General features: G+C 38.1%; 1 protein-coding gene across 5 annotated transcripts; it reads right to left on the bottom strand.

The window, feature by feature from the left end:
* Positions 1 to 838: 838 nt before the first annotated feature.
* Positions 839 to 19,825, bottom strand: PAPOLG (poly(A) polymerase gamma). Of its 5 annotated transcripts, none has more exons than XM_040551431.1 (22): positions 19,699 to 19,825; positions 17,697 to 17,861; positions 17,563 to 17,629; positions 16,852 to 16,933; positions 16,659 to 16,768; positions 14,522 to 14,575; positions 13,363 to 13,474; positions 12,661 to 12,750; positions 11,964 to 12,102; positions 11,737 to 11,809; positions 11,534 to 11,654; positions 11,148 to 11,232; positions 10,713 to 10,766; positions 8,911 to 9,030; positions 8,500 to 8,609; positions 5,904 to 6,025; positions 5,651 to 5,817; positions 5,050 to 5,153; positions 4,750 to 4,973; positions 3,860 to 3,931; positions 3,207 to 3,263; positions 839 to 2,434 (listed from the first exon to the last, which is right to left on the bottom strand). In XM_040551431.1, the coding sequence occupies exons 1-22, from the start codon at positions 19,713 to 19,715 to the stop codon at positions 2,336 to 2,338; spliced, it is 2,244 nt and encodes a 747-aa protein (XP_040407365.1). In that variant the 5' UTR covers positions 19,716 to 19,825; the 3' UTR covers positions 839 to 2,335. The 5 variants fall into 5 exon arrangements, with proteins under 5 accessions (XP_040407365.1, XP_040407370.1, XP_040407369.1 ...); XM_040551436.1 differs by lacking the exon at positions 19,699 to 19,825 and adding an exon at positions 19,600 to 19,657; XM_040551435.1 differs by lacking the exon at positions 19,699 to 19,825 and adding an exon at positions 19,267 to 19,570.
* Positions 19,826 to 19,947: the final 122 nt, after the last annotated feature.

Genomic DNA, 19,947 nt, shown 5'->3' on the forward strand with positions numbered 1-19,947 from the left:
GCCCTGGAGCAGCACTGCACTTCTGCAGTATCTAGGGAAAACCCAGAGCAGTAAGGTCACTGTGCACTACACCAAGCGTTGAGCCAGGGTATGTAAAGGGGAAATGCGTATCCTCACCTATTCTGGATCAAGTCCCAGAAATTAGTAACCTAAATCCTTCCTAAACATTCCTTACCTTAAGAGTGGAGAAAAAAATGGAGTAAGAGCAATTAGAAGGTAACTAAAACAAGAATAAAAAGAATTGTGAAAACATTCCTCAGTAACCATTAGCCAGCTTAGTTTAAGACCGGCTGTGCGCTAACAGAGGGGTTAATGCTAACAGAGGGATTAAGGGCAAAACACCCCTGAACAGTCTTTGAATACTCAAAAGGAGTAGTTTGTTTAAAAGCATGATATTACAGAGTTGTAGACTACCACTAAGACAACTTTCCTGTTTAGTTTGCTATTCACCTTATCACCTACTTTAATTCCTTCAAACTCACAATAGATTTTTTATTTACATAGGTGCTAAAGTTGTATACATACTGTAGGTAATGCACAGACCTGACAATATTTAAGTAGCATGGTGATGAACATACCAAACCCAGGTACTGTTTTATAAACCTCAGTGTAACAATCTTACAAGCACTTAACATGTACTATTACTTCATTTTAACCTGTGACTAAATGTAAGCCTTGCAAAGTCAGCACACTTTTTCTTTTGAGGAAAAGAGTGTTGAAAGGGAAGAACAGAACCTATCAAACCCACTAGGATTTTTTTTGTTTTAAAGATAAATTCTCCCTATTCTTTTACAGTCCTTAGAAGTCTGGTTAAGAACATTACAAGTGGATGCTTAAAGATGATCAGAACTCAATTGTTAAAGCCAAGCAACTTCTTTTTACAGAAATTCAGGGGTGCCTATTGTTCAAATAGCGAACTGGGAATTCAGCTGTCAATTCATTTTACAAATTGCACTATTCATTCCGTGGGCGTTCATTCAAGGCCTGGAAATATCAACAGCAGGGAAGCAGCAATATTAACTCAAGTTGACTACATTTTGCAGAAAGTTGTGCCCACCTGTCCCCATCCCTCTGTACAATTGGTTTGCCATTTTATTTTCAGTTTTGCTTTTCCTTAATCAGAAGCCATCTACATTAAAAAAAGAGGAAAGACAACCAAAGACTTCAAATTTCTTTGGATGATAGTATTTTACAGTACATACAAAAATACTCTGGAAAAGACATACAACTTCATTTACAAAAAATCACTAATTATAAAGAAATTACAATAGAAAGATAGCATATTTCCCATAATTAGAATCTCTGCACCCCCAAAAAACCCTAATGCACTTTACTGGGTAAGCAGTGTTATCAGTTTGTTTACAGAACCAGACTTAAGGCTACTACAAGTTTTCAAGTAACCATTTTGAACTTCCAGGTTTTCCCTGAAACGCAGTACCACTTTCTACATGACAGTTGCTTTAAAGACTGCAGTTTACAGGTGTGCAGTGTCACAACAGCCTCAACTGCTGCAATGTTGAGATGCATCTTCGCTTGTGTTCTGAATTTAGCTCAGCTACCCAGTGAAAACAGAACTTAAGTCTCATGTTGGAGCAGCCTTAAGAAAAAAACATAACATGGCATGGGATATGTCTGTCTATCATCTCCATACCTTGGTAGCATCCTCTGTTGCATTTTCTTCAGTATTTAGATTTACGGGCCTCCATGGGAGACAATACTTATTTAGTGCATGGCTGTGCTAGACTATGGAAAGCTACTGCCTGTGGAAGCTGAGCACAATTGTGACAGACGCACAGGAGTGTATGTGCCAAACTGGAAGATAATTTAAGACAAGAACACCACATCTACATTGACTAGGAAAGCTCAAATGAATACAAGCACATTCCTACATGCTTGAAAACAGAATATAGATGTCATGACTAGTCATCCCTGTTTACATACATTCTGAATCCAAGTTACAGGACAAGCTGTTTTTGTGGCTATTTCAGAAAGCTGTTTCAGCTAGTGATAGTTAAGACTCCTTAAAAAGACTAATAAAGACAGATGTTGCAAGAGTATACAAAGTAGTTCCAAAGGAAGAAAGCACCTAAGCTAATACTACTAAAAAGGCCAAGATTTTTGTAGACTGTGACTTGTTACTTGATGATCTTGGAAAAGCTACACAGTAATAGGAGTATCCTACAGCATCTCCAGGTCAAAAACACAAACAGAAGTATTTAACTGTCTGACACTGCAGTACAGCAACAGTAACAGTCCATTCTTTGTTAGTAAGAATACACATTGATAATATGAATCACTAAACAAATATCTTTACCTGAAGAGATAAAGAGAAAGGTTAACGGTTAAGGGTAAGTCTGATGGATCTTTTAATAATACGAATATTAGTTGTTGGAACAGGAGATGAAGAATCTGGTAGTTCTTTACTGGAGAGCCTCTAAAACACAAAAAAGATGCCATAAAAATAAAGGAAGTTTTAAACACAAGAACTCACAAGTAGCAGCAGACAAACCTTTTTCTAGCTGAATATAGTACCATTCTTTATGTACCAAATCAGTATGGCCCAAAATATTCACAGAAAAGGGCGTTTTCCACCATACCACTTATTTACCACTAGTTTTCAAAGGAAGAGCATTTTCCCCTCTGCACACTTTTGTCCTTAGGAAGTAATTATCTCAATTCATGACAGAAAAGTTGCTCAATGGCATAATAAAGGAAGCTACCACCCTTCTTGGACCAATGGGTTAGGAATACAGAGTGTCTCTACTGTCTGGAGTACTTCCAATTTTATAACTCATTTTTTCAACATTTCAACTGACACCAGAATTTAACATACTTATGTACTTCAAAGCTTCAAATCTTGTCACAGCAATGAGTATACAAGTGTTTAAAGTAATTACAGCTCTGTGAAACGTCTGCAAGGAGTATACACAATCCTTTAATAAGAAAATAGCGAACTAGGAAATGAACTGTCAGGGTTCAAATGAATGGAGACAGGGTCCTTCAGTCCAATAGGTTTTAGCCTGACTTCAGTTTCGCAACCAGGAAGCTCATTGTTCAGCCATTCAATTCAGTAGAAGCATGATATGTAAAGGCTTACCACCTACTTAGCAGGACCTATTCTACAGAAGTTAGTAGTACATAAAACTTTATACATAAAGGGAAAAAATTCTAGTTTTATTTTACCTGTGATCATTAAGGCACCATACCTGTGACCTTGATGTGTCAATAACTGGAATCAGCTTAGATTTTCCTCCAAGGCCAACCTAAAAAGTTCAAAGGGATGTATTACATAGTTTTCTTAAATTCATGACTTGATACAGCAAGGTTTGGCAGCTAAGATACTTAAATGCCAAATACATACATGCGTCAACACCCTTCACCTCCTTTAAGATTAGGAAAAATAATCAACATTTTTCTTGAAGCACGAGCTCACATGCAATGTTTCAGGTATTTCAACCTTTACTCTGCCAGCAAGACCACATCTTGATTTGAGGGTGTGCACTCAAGAGTTTGTTTCACTAACAAGCTACACTAAATATACAGTTCTGTATCCTCCCTGTGAGAGGTCAAATGCTTTAGTCTTCACAGTAGTCTTAGCCTATAAGAGTAAATCAAGTGGTTAAAAAATAACCAATTTCAGGCATGGCAAGATGCTAGATATTAACAAAATTAGTGGTAGCATGTAACATATGTGGATGTAATATTTGGGAAATGAAGACTGAAATAAGTTATACTTAAAAGCATATTTTTGTTCACATCAATAGATGTGTAGAGCATTTATGTGAAGTTGTCTAGGTACTAGAATATTCCATTCAGATTTTCATTTACTCCACTTAAAATAAAATCATTTAAAAATTACATTTTCTGTAGATCTTCTCTTTACATCTTCTGGATTACCACCATCTTTGAATGCTGAATCCTGGCCAGTTAACTAGAAGAACAGAATACGCAGACAAAAAAAATTCTAGACTTCACATTCGGGTACAGATTCAAGTCAATGCATTAAGTGCATTAGCGGCCATTCTTATAACAACACTTAGAGACCATTACCAAACAGGTATGTCACGTCTCTTGAATAGTCTTGCTACCCATCCATAAAAGTCTATACTTGAAACATTCAATACAAGTTAATTATTCCGAAAGTCGGTTCTTTTCAAATGGAAAAATTGAGTTTGCATGGTTCTTTGCCTCTGCCTCAAAGAGGAGGGCAAACCAGAAAAAGCAGTTATTTAAGGAGATTTTATAGAACATTCAAAATCTACCTGAACAATATTAGCTCATATTTTTGTATTTGTAAGATTAATATCCCTCTTTAGTTAGAAATAATTAAAATGTTTTCAGAAACAGTTCTTAAAACAATTTAAAGTGAGACATTTCCTTTGATAAGTGGCCAGTGCATTAAACAAATAGTAATATTTAGATATTCTGTCACCAGACTAAAAACAGTCATTAGTGTCACATTTTTGAAGAAACTGTCTTGAATTTAATGTATGGCTAGTGAACAGTTTCTCATACCTATATCCTAGTAAAAACTATCATTATATTTAAATTTAGATTCCCAACTCTTTTGGGAATGTATATATACACATTTGTTATCAGTTTTTTTTGGGAATGTTTATATATATTTGGGAATGTGTATATATACACACACACCTATTATCATTTAGTCATTTCACTAATTCTGTATCAATAATTCTGTATTAATAGATATTACTTTAAACCCTCCACAGCCTAGCCCTGCTTCTGTACCTTTTCTCTGTCTTTTGGTCTCTTAGGGTATTCTTCTGAGGTAGGTGAATGAGGTCGTTTAGGTATAGTACTCTTTAAATTTGTAATTTGAGTTCCACTCGGTTCATGCTGTCCTTGGACAAAATGTGTCCTAAGTCGAGAAATCGTGTTATGTTCTATTACTGCAGGAACAGTGCAGCCAGCTGGAGGTCCTGATGGTCTTACTGCAACTGCAGCCTCCATTTCTGTAGGAGACATCAAGCTTTTAGAGCTCAGCCATGAAGTTAAAGACTGCATTCTACCTACTTCTTGAACACATACTTGAACCAATAACTGGAATGGAGATTTCCTTAGACACTGGTGGCACAGCTACGTGATTCATCTCCTCTCTGTTAGCACCACTAGTTCTCTGAATCACAACACTTCTGTAAAAGTCAGATTTTACAATGTTTAAGTTAGAAAATGCTATCCCAATAGTGTACGTCAGTTCCAGGAAGTTCACACACACAGAATGGTCTTCCTTCTTAGCTCCTTGTCACAGCTCCACTAAACAGCACAGACACTCACTAGCAATCTAGCATGAGATCATTTTGCTGAACTGCGGACTGCAGATTTAAACTCAAGTATTTTCTTTAGTGAGTCTCCATATACTGATACTGCCTTCCAACCTAGTATATGCAGCATTCCTTGCTGCATTCCTCTCCTTTGTTTCTACACATTCATATAGATCAACTAATTTTTCAAAGATTTCTTTAGCCCATCCCCCAAGACCCACAAAGGAGGATCTAGTTTCATTCCCAAAGCCTTTACAGCACTCCACATACTTCCAATCTACATAGACTCAAACAAGAAATCCTAGACCTCATGCACATTGCAAGTCAGTTAACAGCAGCATTTTCAGTTTTAAGGTTATGGTGCTAACCTTTCCATCTCTGCTGTAGAGGTGTCCAATTTAGATATCCTATTTAACGAAGGGGAATTACATGGTGTTCTGAAGTCCGTGTCTCTGGAACTGTCCAAGCTTCCATCTGAAGAGGCCCTTTTACACTGAAGCCCACTAGCATTTTGACTAGTATCTGGCATGCTTTGCTGAAACAACAGCTTAGAAAATTAAGTCATCAAATAATTAGTAAGCAAGAAAAAATATGTCTAGAAGAGACAAGTTTTAATTATACCTTCTTTCTTTTCTGTAAGGTTTCTGGAGGCAGAAAATAATGGAGATGCTTTCTCTTCACATGAGCCGCCTCAATCTTCATACCTTCCTTTAGCATGTTGATGTTGTTAGCCTGCCTGTAAACTAACATGAAATTTACTGTTGTAGCTTAAATACTTAATGCAAACATTTCCATTATCAAAGCTACATATAATTTCTTTAGAAACATCAAGCTTTTAAGTCTGTTCTGCTCAAATGAAGAGCAAGAAGCTTCTAGTCTAACTGCACATAAAGTGTGACTCAAGCATTCCACATACAGTCTCAAGATGAACGTGGGCTGAGCTGCTACTTCCCATCCAGTACAGATCAGATACATAAATATAGATTTGAACATAAATAGCTGTTACATACTCAGTAATAGTGGTGGTTTGCTAACTTTGCAGGTGACATCTGAGCTGATTTTAACTTAGAGATAATACTCACTAGCCATTCTGGTTAAGAACTGAGAAAAGATCTAGTTGACTTTCTGAAACAACCCCACTGTGCACAGCTCAGAGACCAAACCCCTTAGTCAAGATTCAGGCTGGTTTGTCTGATATTTGTGGTGGCAATTGTTTCTTTGACATAGCTGTTCAGTAACACCACACAACCTCTCAGTAGTTCAGGTGTTAGAATTCTATCTACTGAAGAAAATGAAGATTGGATTTTTAGGGACATCTGACTTAACAGAATCGCAGCAATTTAAACAAGTTTTCCTTAACTGCCTACAAACAGCCTTTTATGCATGTTAGTGTTATACTAGCACAGCAATTATTAAGGAATTAAGTCACATTTAGACAAGCTTATCTAGCAGTCCTATCATGAGCAGAACTAGAAAGTCAGCTTACTAATAGAGTAAGAATCAAAGTAAGGACATAGCCATGAGGTGGCTTAAAGTATTTCTAAAGGAGAAATAAGAGTGAATAAGGCACAAATGAATATTTACAATGATATGAACTACTGTTTCAAATTAAATCCAATCGTTCTCAGGCAAAAGGGAGCTGAATTAAGAAAAGGCTCCCTGCTTGGAAGGCTTACGACCTTAGGCCCAACAACTTCAAGTTAACCTTTGTCCTCTAAAGGTACTCTCAGAGAAAAGGCATTTGATGAAATCTTTCTTGCTCACAACTGGTCACTCCCAAATTTGCCAAGCGGACCTCACGCCTCCCAAGAAATACCTTTTCTGTTCAGTCTAATCCAAACCCTCTGTCAGAGGAAGCGTACTATCAGCTGTGCTTTACTAGATTTACTAAACGAAGAGTACAGCTACCTCAATCGAGTTCTTACATAGAAATAAAACAGTAAATCTTAGTTCTAGCCTGGCTCTTGGTAGTATATAGGCCTTGTTAATATTTGCCACAATGTTGAAACATTGCAAAATGCCTGAAGCAATAAATTAAGGCATAACAGTGCATCATATCTAGTGGGTTATCTATACAGATGTTTGTTTCCTACAAGTCTGAGGAAGCTGTCTCACTTGGCTTGACATTCAGACAAGAGTTTTGTTAGTCTTCCATGCCTTTCATATCAGAAAGCATGAGCCAAAAAGGTGGTCAGGTTTCACTGCATTTTTAAGTGGAGAACTGAGCAAGACAACACAGCCCATGCTGATACTATGGATAAATTCTCCATGAGTGCAAACAAATGCTTAAGGGAGTCCACTGTTTAAAATTCTTTGTTCTAACACACTTGTCACTTCAGAAAAGCAACCTGACTTATTTATGACAGCTAGTCATGGGCCTGACAGTACACACGCGTTTCTGAAAGGCACGTGAACAGTCAGGCTGGGAGTGAGAAAATAGACAATAGCAGAGTAAGACATATGATTTCAAGTGAGTCCTCCCTCTACAACCCCTTTATTCTAGCACTACCTGACAACGCTTACAATAATACTTTTTTCTACATGTACCAAAAAGCAGAAATGGAAGATGAACACGAAGATTTACATGCAAGACTGCCCGTAATTACAGTGCGGCAACTCACTGACTTAAAGTTCTACCGATTATCATACACAAACTTACTTCAGAAAAATACAGTGAACTAACAAGTTGTTTTAGAACCTGCTACCGTTAACTCTCACTTTCTGCCGACAACTTCGACACGTGCAACTATTCCCAGTAAGCGAACATCTACAGGCTCCTCATTTGGCTATTTCACAAAATGCAGTTCCTTCAAGAAGGTGTTCAGTATGATCTCCACAGCTATTTCACCTGACTAAATTCATGCTTACTATGTGCCTATATCAAAAGGGACATATTTGCTCATCCACTAGAACAGTGGAAGTGTTGGGTTTACACTAGCCGTGCCTCTTTCTTGTTAAATATTGCAGTCCAGCCCTGCTTTCATTGTATTTGCTATCCATTCTTTCTGTGTACTCTGAAAGATCATCTCACTTGGTGTGAATGCAGCACACACTCGCTCCACGAAGGACTTCACTGAAGTGTCAGAACAGGAAGGCTTTATTCTCTACATTGTTCTCTAGATAATAGAGGGAAACATTTCACTTAATGAAGCAACTTTTCCAGTAGAATCAAAACCAAACACTACGAGACTAGAGCAAAACAAAAATATAGGCTTACCTGTATCTGTGAATGACTGTATATCATACGTTAAATCAATGTTAACACTTTCTGCACTTTCCACTTTCCTAAATATGATTCCAAGAAACCACATTGACACGTAGCCACCCCTAAAAGAGACAGGTTCACAAATTTGTCAGATTACGCAGATACCACGCATTTGAATACCCAAGAGCCTCCAGAAAGAATTGGGCAACAGTTTAACTGTACACAGCAATATTAGAGTCAGCACATACGTAAGCTCTGAGTACTGCTCTCAGAAGTTCTCCCTTTAAAAAGATCCTACGTATCCAGAACCTCGTGTCCACAGAACAGTAGGTATGTAACTGAACATGTTTATATTAATCTCAGGTTATCTAACAAGTTAAATACATTTGCCCAGCTGTATTTAAGTAGAGTAACAAAACTCACTGTTTACGGTGTTCTTGGTTGCCAGGGAAAGACTGGGGATTTACATGTGCAATATTTATAAACTCATTTCTCTCCAGGTTTCCAACCAGCACACGAATTTTAGATTCAACAAGGCCAACCCTAAGAACAAGAAGTATTTGCTTGTTTTTACTGTATTCCCCACAGTAGTTATACGCCTTTTATGTAATGCTAATACAAAAATGCTAACCAAAGAGCAAGTTTCATTCATCTTAATAGATAGATTTTATACCACACACTGCAGCTTGAGATGGTTCCAGTAACATTTAAGCTTTAGAGTTTCCAAAGACTGAGTTACCTAAGTTTATCTAATTTGTTCTCATCTTCATCATGGATTATATATTTAATCTGAATTGTGAGAGTACAAGTAGCATATCCCTGCAACTCCAGCTGCATTTCAAAGTAGAAAAAACAAAGATCATGGGAAATTCAGGAAAAAACTCAAGGACAACTGCTTGATCACAGCTGGGTGAAGATGCAATTCTCCTTACAGATTGATCAGTGGAAGGAGTCTACTATTCTCCAACCAGAACTGAACTGAAAACATAGTTCCTTTAATAACAAATACTCTGGTCACCTTAGCTTCATTACAAATTTACCAAGCTATAAGAACCACGATGAAGGCTTTTCGTTTCAAGGAAGTACTGCCATTTTAGCTAACAACACAGATAACTTTAAAAGCAGTTAAAAGTCTGTAGGTTATTCAGAACTATTTTACACATGTAAAGAAGAGGTGTGCTGTCTACTTTCAAATCCATCCAAGAGTTGGTGAACTAAGTGTGGTCTTATGACATAAACTATCTTCTGCTTTTTAGTTCTCACAGCTGTACAACCAAGCCCCATTTGCTTCCATTTCTGTCATTACAAAAGTCAGCTTCTACTGGAGTCAGAACTTTCCTCATCTTTGTGAGATGCATGAAAAACTGTTCTACTAGAAACAGTTAAAATTCTTTAGCTTTAAGCCATATGCCTATAAATCCTTGTTGCACACCTAATTGACTAACATCAAGCTGTAGGTGATACAATTTAAATGAACTGATCAGAAAGCTCAGAAGAGATTATCTACTGGCAACATTTAAAAAATAACATCTTTAACACAGAATATCATCGCAAAGCTAAGAACAAAATGCACATTACAGTACCTGAATTCCTTACTACTTCCCCTTGCTTTAGCATTCATACAATTATTCAGCACATTCACATAGATCGAACAAGTTATGTTGGCATACCTCCCCTGAGACAGTTACAAACATCTTATCATAAGCAGTGAATTCCTCTAATTACAATTGAGGTTGTTCTCAGTTTTGTAAAACTGATCGCCACTTCAGCAATTAACCCATCCACTATTGGCCATACTAAAGTGCCAATTTATTTTCAGCACTAAACAGAAGAGGTAAGAGCACTAACAACTTAAAACTCAGTAAATATTATTTATCAGCATTCAGATGGTCTGCACTGAGTGCAAGGTTTCTCTCAGATATAACAGCCTGGTTTCACTTCACTGGAGAAAAGTAGACTCTGAAATTAGCTGACTATCTAACTAGAGCAACTCAGCACCAAGTACAATTTTGTTACAAATTAGATATTACATCCAAGAAACAAGTTATAAAACCAAGTCTTTTCAGGCTACAGAGCACTGGTCTACAGAGTGGGGTGTATGCACAAGACAATTCATTAATATGCAGGAAGGAATATTAAAGCTTCAGTAATGTGTGATACATAAGTTATACACATATTGAAGGTACGTGCTCAAAAAAAGTTTGAAGACTTTGGTACAGTCTTACCATTCTAAGTGATGCTCTTCAGTATAGGTACTAGCAGTCAGTACAATATAATGTCTAGAAGAAAATGGAAATATAATAGCTCAGGATGTTATTCCTTTAAGCAAAGCCAAAGCTGCCTTAAATATCTAGAACATAACTTCTACTAAAGACAATGTCCTGTATTCAGCACAGTATTAACTGAAGAAAAATAGAGTATCTTTTAGAATCACATTCTGCAACATTCAGAATGCTGCAGTTCATTTTCTTCCTCATAAAGAGGGTAAATTACATAAGTTTCCTGCATCTCCCCTGCACTCATCATTATCAAAATCTAACTCCACTTAATTTGAGAAAAATAAATATTAATGCCATCTCCTATTTAGGCAAAGTTAGAACTCACTATGCCGACCAGTACACAAACCACTCCAAGTTCAGAAAAACATATCGCATACATACTTGTACTTCTGAAAGAAGTTTGGTGGCTCAAGGAGCTTTGGCCAGTCTAACTTTCCTTGAAGAATCTCATTTGTTACTGCGAGACCTATAGTTGATGTTGAAAAAAACAATTACTTTTTTGGATTTATTTAAAAATATCACTGCACGATATAAACTCTGCAAGATAAGTTCTGAACACTAAGAGAGGAGAAAGCATGAGTTCACTTGACACAGTGCAGATGTGCTATGATGATCTGTAGTAAAACTGGTCCATGTTGCTTACAAGTGGCCTATTTCTCAGAGATCCATTATGTCTAATGGAGCAGGACACCTCAGAGAATATAACCAATGCAGTTTCACATAGCAAGCACACTTCATCAGTTAATAAGCACAGAAAGCTATATTACCATGTTTGAACTCCTCTACCATTACAGCTCGTGTTGATGTAGATACATTGTATGTAGAGTTCTGCTGTGGATAGGCTGGGGTGATGATAGGCATTACATGATATCTGTCTGCTGGGTTGACCTACAACATTTAAACAGTTCTGCTTAGCATCAGTTTAACCTAGAAGAAAGTTGAAAGGGTCCTGAATTTAATGTCTACATACCCTAGGGTCCCATACTGGTAAGTTAAGATTACTCTCTTCAGGTTGTTTCAGCAAAACAGGATTTGGCCATTCCCTATGAAAGATAAGCCATTAACTAATAACCGTATTTTAAGACTCAGTCATGTAATTCAGACTAGGACTCAATGTTGAAATACATTTTTAAAGAACTAGCCTTAAGTGTTACTACTCTATACAGGTTAAAATTGTCATAAAACAATAGCTCTTACCATTTTGAAAAAACCAAGAAGAACTTGTTCACAAGAGTAGACGCCAATGCATTTGGATAGAGTTGACATGTTCTTGCTACTAGCATTGCCCAGGAAACTCCACCAAGAAATCCCAACATATTGGAGTAAATACCACGTCCTGGAATGGATATTTCATAGTTAGTATTCTTTCAAAAACCCACATCCTTCAAATGTACATCACTGACTTCCCAAGCTGTAAGTTACTTATAGTACACTTCAGCCTCTTGGGAGTCAAGTATTTTTGCAGCAGGATGAAATCAAAAATGTTGGCCTTTATAGTGATGGAGAAGAATCATTACTACACCATTTCCCAAAATACTGCTACTCTGAAATCCACCCGTACTGCTACAGCTGTTGCTTTGCCCCAACTTCCCTTCAGAGAGAAGTTCTGCCATTGTTCTAGCACTTGCCACAGCTACATTCCCATATGGTATTTCCCTATTCAATAGATACCAAGCTTTTATGGCTTAACTTGGCATTTTTATCATTTGCAGTCATGTTCCTGATAAGCAACACAGCACCTTTAGATTTAAAACAAGTTAAACAGTTAAGCGTATTACCCAGACATCTAAAGAACTATCCAAAACTGAAGTACCTCCAATAGTCTTAGAAACTTGTTTTTCATCATGAAATGCCTCTGAAATGTTTAAAGATCATGAACAATGACATTACTCACGTTTTGCCCACAGTTTAATCGCACGGAGCGTGAGCCGGAAGTTCTCTTGATTTGGCACTAGATGTAGTATTTCATCAGTAACTCTGCAGCCTGTAAAAAAGGTTTAAGTATAAAGGTTTGCTGCAACATGTACAAGCCAGTTTTATGCTATACTGGATCAATAGTTTACAATTTAACATTCAAATCTACAAAAACTACTTTGGATGACTTGTTTTGCATTACCTCGATTACCCATAATACTCAGTATCATCTCCAGTAACTGATGTACTCAACCACTTTCTCATAGTTCAGGCTATAGCCAACACATTTTAATAAGGCCTTTCTACATGGATTCTGAAAGCTAGATTTCTTCCAACAGCCAGGCACGATTACAACAGCTGGTGTTAAACCAAGAGCAAATTAGGATTTGAATATTCTATATACCTTTATTTCTGAATTACAACACTCCCTTCTCTATCAAGTTCTCCACTTATTCACCAAAGAGAGTTCTGTGGTAAACTGCAACAACACATGCCCTGATGAAAGGAATGGGAAATACATGCCTACCTAATCACTGCTCACGGAAACATTAAATGTCACCTCCTCAGGTCTTAAGCATACAGAAGAGTGGTTGTGCATCTTGTGCAGAAAGTTAGATTGTGTAATGTGCATTCCATATCAGCTTTAGTAACATTTTCTTTTTAAATGTGTAAACATGCTTACCATTTAAGCTCCGTATGCATCTTATATCCAGGCTTCTTAGACTGGAGTCATCTCTTAGATCAAGATTATCAGAAATAGTTTGCACAGACAGTCTTGCGAACACGAGATCAATCTTAAAGAAGTACCAAGCATGAGTTAGAATGCCATACTTTGCAAACAACCTGCTAGTGGGAGAGAACAAGTACTATCTACAAAAGGGGTGAACATCCATATTTAGAATCACATGGCACAGGTGCATCTCCAAAGACTTGCCCAAAAATTCAATTGCTAGGAGTTCCATATTTTTATTTACAAAGACTACAGTGTATCATCCTTTTTAAACCAATAGAAAACCTTTTTTAATGTTGAAAAGACACTCTAAACTTACAATTTCCATTAGAAAAGAAAGTTGCATCTTAACTCCATAATTAAGCTTAAACTCACCTCAACTACAGCAACAAGCCTTTCCTTTATGTGGTAAGCCCTTTTGATCCTGAAATGTTTTTTCAGTACAGTCTGAGGTAAGAAAATTATCCTGACAATGTCTTTACATGATAAAGACCACAAAAAGGCTGCTGAGTGTCTTCATCATAGCACTACCAAGCAGTAACTTGCTTGGATACTACAACCCACAGCTCTTTATTCATTGGAGAAGACTTATTCAAGATGTAAGGATTCCTGCAGCTGAAAAGCCTAGGCAGGAATCAAATGAGTACTTTTTTTTCTTATCACATTTGTTTCATGATTGCTTCCTTTCTGATTTGCAACAAAATGTTTTGTCTGCCCACAACTCATACAGTGAAACACACTATATGCAGCCCTTTGTAAAAAGCGAGCTTGTCAGAGCCAAGAAGAATTAGCAAAGATTTTGCCTTTATTCCTAGTCTGCACAATCCTTGTGAAATAAATACTATTCAAGTAGGCTACCTTAGTCTACAGCACAGACTTAGAACAAGATGTCCCTGATGTTCCCATGTGTGCCAGGCTTCCTAGGGACTTAGCCTCCCATAACTCCAATTCCACTGCAGTCTTATTCTGGGTTGTGTAAGGTTGTTCAATTACAGCTTCTTAAACACTTTAAGGTACCAAAAACCTTCTAAGATTTCCAGGGACCTGCGACTGCTAAATTAAACCATTGCAAAGCAAGAAAAATAAACCATGCTTTAAATGAAATTCTTACCTCAATGCCATCAAACTCAAACTTGACAACTGGTACGTAAGCATCTTCTACTGCCTGTAGAGGAGAGGATAACTATATGAAAATGTCTTTTTGCTACTTTCACATTTCCCCTAGACTACAATAAAATACAAAACTTATACTGCGAAGCTATGCAATATAAAGACTGAGTTGCTTTTGAGTCGACAAAACTACATAAGATGCAGGTAGCATAGTACGAATATGGTATCAAAATAAGCTTTAAAAATAGTTTAGCATCATTAGCTATACAAACGAAGTCCTTCACTGTGTCTGCCAGAAGACTAGGCTAGGGGAACACTTCTCCAGTCCTGTAGTTTAGACAGAGGGAAGGCTATACTGTGTAGCTTGCCTCCCAAACTTGAAACAGGAGGCCATCGATACATCAGAACTTCTTTCCTATCTATGAAGACTGGCCTGAATTGAATCAAACCATTACATTTTCCCAAGAAAAGTCTGTATGTTCAATACATATTGAAAAGCTTACAGCTCAAATTTCTCCCTTTTGTTTTTTTAATGGCAGTCAGGAATGAACAAATACAGCCCTCAACCTTCGTGTCAACACAGGACTGTTACACTTTCCAGCTCAGGTTTCTAGAAGGAACTGCTAAAGGATAACCATTCCAAGTGCTGACTGTCTGGTCCTACAGAAACAAAGCCTTTCTCCCCTATGCTTAGACTCAGACTACATGCAGTTATTAAATGCAGCAGACCTATCTGACTATATAGGAATAAGCAATTCAGGCATCCTGAAACTGGAGCAATTAACTTGAAAGCAAGTCTAATAAAATATTCCACACCTTCTTTAATTCTAATGTAAAAAAAAAGAGAGCATCTGACATCCTGAAGGGAAAGTATCAGGGCAAAGCAAACTAGCCTCTGTTCAACAAGAGGCCACGTGACTGCAGCAGAGGCCAGAAACTAGCATTAGAGCACAACTTGTTAAGCTAAGGAAGAAAGTAACTGCCTCTATCCACTCCACCTTTACTAAAGGGTTCACACACTCATCTCTTCTCAGACTAATTACCTCAAGATGCTTCAAGTCTTATCGCAGCTCTCAAAGAAACATGGACTCATTGGAGATAATGCCAGGAATCACAAACACAATGAGTGAAGCACTAGCAGAACGTGAGAGGATGTCAAAGAGATTTAACTCTGGCAACAATGAATGCTAAATGGCTGTTCTAGTAGTCCCCTTAATATTACTTGCTAGATATTTTAAAGCAAACAGCCATTTTGAAAAAGGAAGGGTTTTTACAGCTTGCTGTGAGATGTCATGGTACTGTGATTAAACATCACAGTTCATCTTGATTAGTCATACAAACAAGCCTGAACATTGTCTATCTCCTGTAGAAGATGCACAGCAAGGCATCGAGCCTTCTCTAGACACTTGAGATACTATTCCACTAGAGCCCTGAAGGTTTATCTTCTCTTCTTTTTTCCTCATAAGGAAAAGGGTATTATCCCTGTTTATGGAGCAAAAGTTGAGAGGTCAGGAGTTTAGTTTTACATGCAAGACAGACATGAAACATCCTGAAGGTGATTTTACAAAGCAGATAAACTTAACAGGAGCCATGCAGTGAACATACAATATTACATAAAGCTGTCAGTATGCATCACTAATGCTAAGGCTCAAACTGAGTACCAAGAACAGGACTAGAGACAAACAACTTAGAGGTTCTGAAGTATATCCAGATGAACTCCATGGCACATGTACCGACAGAAGACTTTCTATGTCACATTCATCTGCCTTAATTTTCAGACTGCCCCTTCTTCCTGCATGTATGCAATAACTTCATTTCTGAGCCCCTTACTATATCTAAAATTCAAGCAAAGCTCTTATAGGGACAGAGCCTCATTTTTTGCTACAGCTGACTCATTCCCAAACCATGGGTAGGGTAGAAGACAAGTGTACCACAAAGATTCCTATGATGTATAGTCATCAGGAAGAGGAACCAAAAGCTTGACTTCAACATTTTCATACTACAGAAAATATTTTTAAAATGGGTCAGAATGTTTTTTTATTTTCTTTGGCTTGTAAGACATTCATTACAAATGGGAATTGTGAACATGAATGTTCTTGTTTGTAGAAGTCAGTGTATGAAGGAGAGAACTTGCTTACTCTTAGATTTTTTATTTCTTCTTGATGTTTTAGTTTTTCAAAGAGTGACTGAAAGAAATCCGATCTTTCCACATGTCTAGGAGCAACACAAAGAGCATCTATGTCAGCACCTGCAGAGAGATTCCATTTCTGCTGTTATTGTTGGAAGTCACTTTCAAACATTAGAACTATGACCAGATAACTAAAGCTCTACCTTTGGTGTGTACTCCAAGCCTGTAAGAACCAAATGTAAATATTTTGCCACCAACATTTGCTACAACTGAAGGGGGAAGATTCTGTGGGTAGAAAAAGAGTTTACTTTAGAATATGATATATATTGACCTACGTGCAAGTTTAATTAACACAAATTACTTAGAAAGATTGAAGCAGACTCCTTAAACATGTTTTCTCACTCCCACACTGACTTGTTAGTCTAACACACTTGTTTCCTAAAGTGAGCCCTTGCAACTCAAGAAACTATGAGCAATGCAGCAGTCCTTTCATTAATTTACACAAACTACGACCTATTATTAGACTTCCCTGCAGATGTACATAAATTAACAGAATTCAGGAGCTACACAATAGGCAAGTCTAGCATAAATTTAAATTAGATGAGTGCTGTAAGCTGTTTGGGGCATAATCAGTGACCATTTACTATCAGACCCCACAATAAATTTTCATCTTTGTTAACTGCTACAGTCAATTGATACAGCCACTTCTTACATTTATGCACTGCCCCAAAGACTTCAAGAACCAGATATGAAAAATCTTTCATACCATATTTCAGTGGCAGTTACTACAGTCCTACTTGATACTTAAGAGGAAAGTTAAAAGTTGAACTTCAGCATAAGTCCTAGTGGTATGGCCTTAAAAAGAAGTAAAAAGACCTCAGCTCTTTTGATAAGAATATTATAAAAATCCTTACCTTGCTCTCACCAAGTTCTGAAATCCATTCTTTGACCAAGTTATTCAGTTTACCAAGAACAACCAGCCTGTAAAGAAAACTCGCATTAAATTTGTCCTCAGAATTGAAAGATTAACAAATTAGTTTTATTATACCTGTGATTCAGTTCTTCTTCATCTTCAAATACCCCAAATGGCTTCATTGCTTCAACTAGCTTCTGAGTATGAATATAATCTATATCCTTAGGAGGAGCCAAGCTAATTGGAGAGGTAATTCCATAGTGCCTTTGAGGCTGGTTCTGCAGCATAGAGGTAGAGGTACTGTGGAAGAAAATAAAATAGTCAAGACTCCACAAAAGCATAAAAAACCTAGTTGGGTAACACTCTTCAGCTTTCAGCTTACAAGTTTCCAAACCAATTTTTTCTTTTACCTATCATTGACATAAATGAGAAGAAAATACTGCTTCTAAGCCACTTGTACTACAGCTTCAGCTAAGTTGGTCAAGAAATGCTTAAAACATCAACGTATCTGAACCATTGTGGTTGGAATAGGATTAGGAAAGATTTACAAGACAATTTCAATAGCTGATTTAAAAGAGTCATAAAAAGGTGTTTTTTTAATTTCTAAACGCTGCCTTCATTCCTTCATTGAAGGAAGACAGAGTACTCTCTCTGCATAGCTTTATCCGAATACAGATGTAGCTTTTAGTTACCTTGGTTTTCTGTTCCCCCCCCCATCTTTTTTTCTAAGTTCACACTAAGTTTCACACTAAGTTTCTACTACTACATTTTCTAAACTAAAATAGAAAGTTTTGTCAGCTTCCATTTTGAAAGTAATAGTACTGATATTTACTATTTTCTTTCTTACAATACCTTTCTCATAAGAAATACAAGAAAGCCTATGTTTCCTCCATGATTTGGGGTACATTACAGCCAAGTTAAGACACCTGCAGCAGCTTTCCAGCATGCAGAAGGCCACCACCTGACTTTCATACCCCATCCTTGCTACAGAGATCAACATAAAACTCAGTATCATTCAAATATATCAAACGTTCTTAATACAAAATTCTTTCAGTCTATAGTAGAAACTTTTCAGCTACACACTGCTGCAAGTTTAACCTCAGTTTAAAAGTTGAGGGGAAACAGCATTTGGAAAGTTTTATTGAATGAGTGATTTAAGCCCAAGAGAATTTTTTCTTCTTCTGGAAGTTGTTTTACTTTTCTCTCTCAACTGTACTGGACTGACAGACACGTACAAAGCGATCTTCAGAGAAAGTAGAATACATGGCATACTATCTACTCATCTGTAAGCCTTCTGCTTCAGTGAGAAACCTGTTGTAGTTTAAGATGTCCCCAGCTCTTGCTCTGTCTACCACAGGGAACTACTCCAACATATTTCTGTTCAGATAGACCCTAATTTTGCACAAGAAGATAACTTAAACCACTCTGTTCTAGGTTTTATCACTTATATGTAACTTCAGAAAGCTGCAGACTGTTCTCCTGCATACTCTGGAAGACAGGAGATAAATTCACATTATTACAGTTCAAAGAGCTGTGCGAGCACTTCAACTCAGCAGGCCAACCGGTCCTCAGCTCTTACTACATGTCGCTACTTCAGGAGTGCATCCCCAGGCACTCCTGCTCCCAACTGCTAACAACACAGCACTAAAAAAACCTTTTTTTTTTTTTTTTTCAAGAAAAGTCACTAAATGACACCAGTACACACCCTAACAGGACTGCTCAAGCACCAGAAGACCCTGTTGCACTACCTCAGGCAAAAAAAACCTTCAGACACCTGTACGCAAGTTAAAGCACCCTGACAAGTTAAAGCACACAGACACTCAGAAAAAGCCACTCTTCAAATTTAAGCTGGACACACAGCACAAGACCAACATAAATGCTTCAGGGGTGGCAGGCAGCCACTAGATTATAACAACAAACCCCTGAGAACCTCTCACAGACCCACACCAAACCGGGGCTCTCCAACACCCAGAATCGAAAACACTTGCAGTTGTTTGTTTTTTTTTTTTTTTTTACCAAAAAAATAAAAATCTTTAACCCGTGCAGCCCCTCCGCACACCCCAGCACTTTATTCCCGTTATTTAAGGAGCTCTCCCCCGAGGGCAGCGCTCCCCAGCGGCCCCCTCGCCTCACCCACCCGCCCGTCTCCTTCATGGCACTCGCCCCGCGCCCCGCGCTCCCCGCTCCCTTCTAGCCCGCGGGCTGCCGCCATCTTCCCGACAGGCCCCGCGGCGCCCGCCCACTGGGGGCGGTGTGGGTGGGGCGCGCTGTCGGGGGCGGGGCTTGGCGCCGGCCACGCCCCCTCCCGTGGCGGGTCCACGCCCCCTGGCGGCCGTTGGGGGCCGTTGGTGGCGCGCGGCAGAGGCGTTGCTCGCCCCCTACCCAC

This window comes from Cygnus olor, chromosome 3 (assembly GCF_009769625.2).
Source record: "Cygnus olor isolate bCygOlo1 chromosome 3, bCygOlo1.pri.v2, whole genome shotgun sequence".
Taxonomy (NCBI): Eukaryota; Metazoa; Chordata; class Aves; order Anseriformes; family Anatidae; genus Cygnus; species Cygnus olor.